General features: G+C 37.3%; 1 protein-coding gene across 1 annotated transcript; it reads left to right on the top strand.

Moving 5' to 3' along the window:
- The first annotated feature begins 208 nt into the window (after window positions 1-208).
- On the top strand, window positions 209-3,544 carry LOC589253. The gene is made up of 4 exons (XM_795455.5): window positions 209-466; window positions 1,333-1,553; window positions 2,380-2,502; window positions 2,937-3,544. Exons 1-4 carry the CDS (start codon window positions 385-387, stop codon window positions 3,036-3,038), a joined length of 528 nt encoding a protein of 175 aa, XP_800548.3. The 5' UTR covers window positions 209-384; the 3' UTR covers window positions 3,039-3,544.
- The last annotated feature ends 154 nt before the right edge of the window (window positions 3,545-3,698 follow it).

The raw sequence follows: 3,698 nt of genomic DNA, 5'->3' as shown, positions 1-3,698 counted from the left end.
AGAAAAAAAAGCAATTGCTTGTTCTTTGTATTCACCCAATTGCTTTAGCCCTCTTTTCAGACCTCTATATTTCCCATAATATAAGCTTTAGCTGGGCACCTTACATCTGAACGATCGGAACCCACAGATTATAGGCTACAAACAATGTAGACTGTTAGGCAATACCTTGCGTTGACATGATCGAACTATAAAGATCGCCGGAATTGAAAGAAGTTTTTTGATACCTAATCCTTCACGTGCACGATAGGAGGCTACAGCACAGATTATGTAATGTTACAAAGTAAACTCTAAACCCCGTCTATGCAATTAGTTCGTGCTTGTTGCAGGAAGTTCATGCTTCGTTTTCGTTAAGTGTTTCACAAGCTTGTATCACGTTTGGATTGCATGTTCGTCTTTGAAATGGCGCGTCGTTTATGCTCACCTGGCGTTACTTCTGCCGTTTTCCTTGCTATTTGCGTTGTCTCAGGTAAGATTTCATTTGCATTTTGTTGCCTTGGCTACCCTCGTTTCCGCAAAGTATTTAGTTACCTAGGATTAATTAGTTACTTGTGTTTGCCACATTATTATCCAAGCTATTTTTCGAGACTCGGAGTGTATTATGCAAAGCAAAACATTATGGATCTATTATGTATTATGATAGTAATGTTGTTAGATTATTAACGAACCGGATATCGAACAAATCCGCCAAGACTTAGGCATCAACGTGGGTGATTAGAGAGGCACCGTTCTTGCGAGGTATAGATGTAATAAATTGATGTCCATAACAATTTGGAATCAATATTTCCTTTCTCTTTTCATGAAGTGATTGAGAGAATGTGTATTATTCTTGATAGATACAGTTTATCTGCTCAGTACTTTATTCATCAATTTTAAGAGTCATATAGAGGTTGATCAATTAGGTTCTGATGAGAAGATATAAACGTTATCTTTGAAGAAAAAAACATTTTGTCATATTCATTTCCTGAAAATGAAAAACATGATTCCACCTTAATGGGCAACAGTGAATTAATTCTAAAGCCCATTAATTAAGAGGGGTATCTCTTCTGTTCCTAGTCCTTATCCTCGAGGCTGAATATATTGTAATAAATAAGAACTATAGCGTTCTAGAGTGTTTAACATAATCAATACATTCTGGAATTAAGTCATTATATTTTGCAATTACATGGAGGTGCTATGTTAATATGTTTTCCTCCTCTCTCTCTCTCTCTCTTCATTTATATTCTCTACTCTTTTTTCTTATTATTACCATTTGTAGGGGCACATGCCCCAATGCCCCCCCCCCCCATGTAACAAATCACACCTTTCAAAAGTATTTCTCACTTCTGAATTCAGTGAAGGGCATTCCACTTCCAGGCGATCGCCCTCCAACTGATGCAGGCGACGTAAATAATCGCATTTCAACTGTCGTTGACGACATCATGGGTCGTATCCTCGAAGTCGGGAACGACCTGCCGTTTCCATCTAATGATTCCTTCAACCATCATATGGCATGTCGTTCGTGCAAGCAGCTTCTCGTCGATGTCCGCTTCGCACTCCTCATTGAAAAGAGTACGGTAAGAAAAAATAGAGAGCATCAAATTTATAAGGTGAAGATACAGAAAGTCGCAACTCAATAAAGGAGTAAATAGATAAATAGTAAAAACAAAAGGGATGATGATACGCCGTTAGATCTACACCCAGCCCGTCTACTACCCATTTGGTCTATTGTTCATTTAGTATAATAACCAGTAAGTCTAATTCCCAGTATGTATAATACCCATTTCATCTACCATCCATAAGGTCTAATAAATCATGTGGTGATTGTTCCCATTTACGATTTATGGATTTATGGACAAAATGGGCGTCAGACAAACTGGGAATTAAACTAAATGGAAATTGAACTCAATGAGCAGTAGACCAAATGACTGAAAGCCTAAATAGTCATTAGACCAATTGATAAGTAGACGAAATGATTATTAGATCGTGTGGACAGCCTGGGTGTAGACCATAGACCGATGATAATACTACTACTACTTCTACTGATGATGGCGATGTTGATGACGATGATGATGATGATGATGATAATGATGAAAATAATAATTTAAAAAAATTATTTTTAATAATAGTTACAATGATAATGATAATGATAACAATGATTATTATAATGTTAATATTGATAATAATAATAAGAATAATGATAATGGTGAAGATGATGATTATGACGACAATAAAGATAATAAAAATTGAGATTAAAATAAGATTAACTTCTCTGTTTATAGAGTGTTATAATCACCGATTTCTCTTCTTCTGCCCCCCCCCCCCCTCCTTATATTTCTCCCTCTTTCTCTCTCCCATCCATTCTTATTTCTGCATCTTTGATTCTTGTTATCCCTTGCGTAGATTACAACATATTTCAAGGATCCATGTAACACGATCTTTACCGACAACTTAGATCAGCATAAATGCATCCTTATTATTGAGAAAAGAATAGGCAGGATATACCGACACGTTTTTCAAACTCTGGTAAGTTTTAGAAGTTTAGTTTCATTTATGATTAAAACATTGATTCATTCAATACAACATCTTGAAGTAGTCCTTCATTTGTATTTGCTCGTTTCTTTAAAAGAGAAAATAACTAAATCAGAAAAGAGAATATTTAAGAACAATAAGATAATTTTGTTTACCCCCGAGAGGCCTCAGCAGCATCAATGCTGTTCTTCAAGATAGCTCTGCCATTACTATTACCCCAGCAATTACCAGGTACCCATTTACATTTACATACATGGAGAGTGGCAGATATGGAGATATGTCTTGTTAAATGAGGTTAGTGCTGGGCTGGGATTCGAACTCTCAACCATTGGATTGAGAGTCAGGTGAATGAACTACTATACCACGAATATGGCGATTTACATTGAATTTCAAGTATTTTTCATAATTTATTGTCTTATTGTTCGCAGGATCAAATACGCATCTGTCGAAACTATCTTCACTTGTGCCCTGACGGAGAGGATGAATATGCTGTAACGGGGGACGAAATACGAAATGACGTACCGGAATAAACACAATGGACCGTAATGCCCGTTGCACTCGAGGCGTCAATTTTTTTGCAGACGCAAGACTGCGCCAGCGACTGACGCAGTCATTGACGCACTATATTAGAGTGGCATCGTACGCATATTGATTGGAAAACGATCAGTGCAAACATTGCGTTCAATTATTGGCATATGGGCTAATTGTCTGCACATACTCAATTAGCGCAAGTGATATCGCATTCTAAAATGATGCCTAGTGGATGAGCAACGGAAATATAAAAGGAGACCGAATCGGTTTATTTTTCATGTTATACGGAATTTTGTGAAACTCACTGTGTATAATGTAAAATATATTATGAAGATTGTGGTTCTATCCATTTTTAGCTCATTCATGCAGTGAAATGTACTTTACCTTTACCTTTATCAGCTGTTTTCAATCCACTGCAAGATGAAGGCCTCAGCATGATGTTTCCAAATGCCTCTGTTCAGCGCCTGTTGGTGCCAATTTGTCTGTCCCCAGAACTGTTGCAGCTCGTCTCGCCATCTTTTTCTTTGACGTCCCCTGTTTCGTTTTCCCTCACATGGGCCCGAATTCACAAAGGAGGTTTATCGACAAACCAAGGTTTGTCATCGAACCTCCTTTTGTTTCGCCAAACCTCCTTTTGTTCTTTACAAACCAGGTTTGTA

Source organism: Strongylocentrotus purpuratus, unplaced genomic scaffold (genome assembly GCF_000002235.5).
Source record: "Strongylocentrotus purpuratus isolate Spur 01 unplaced genomic scaffold, Spur_5.0 spur5_scaffold_10, whole genome shotgun sequence".
NCBI lineage: Eukaryota > Metazoa > Echinodermata > Echinoidea > Camarodonta > Strongylocentrotidae > Strongylocentrotus > Strongylocentrotus purpuratus.
This window is presented reverse-complemented; position numbering and strand designations above follow the sequence as displayed.

What these genes read in the sequence shown, in the direction of transcription:
- LOC589253 (XM_795455.5), top strand. Translation starts at nt 385, where the DNA reads ATGTTCGTCTTTGAAATGGCGCGTCGTTTATGCTCACCTGGCGTTACT. An exon ending in TGCTATTTGCGTTGTCTCAG is followed by an intron (nt 467 to 1,332) that starts GTAAGATTTCAT and finishes TTCTGAATTCAG; the next exon opens with TGAAGGGCATTCCACTTCCA. An exon ending in TCCTCATTGAAAAGAGTACG is followed by an intron (nt 1,554 to 2,379) that starts GTAAGAAAAAAT and finishes TCCCTTGCGTAG; the next exon opens with ATTACAACATATTTCAAGGA.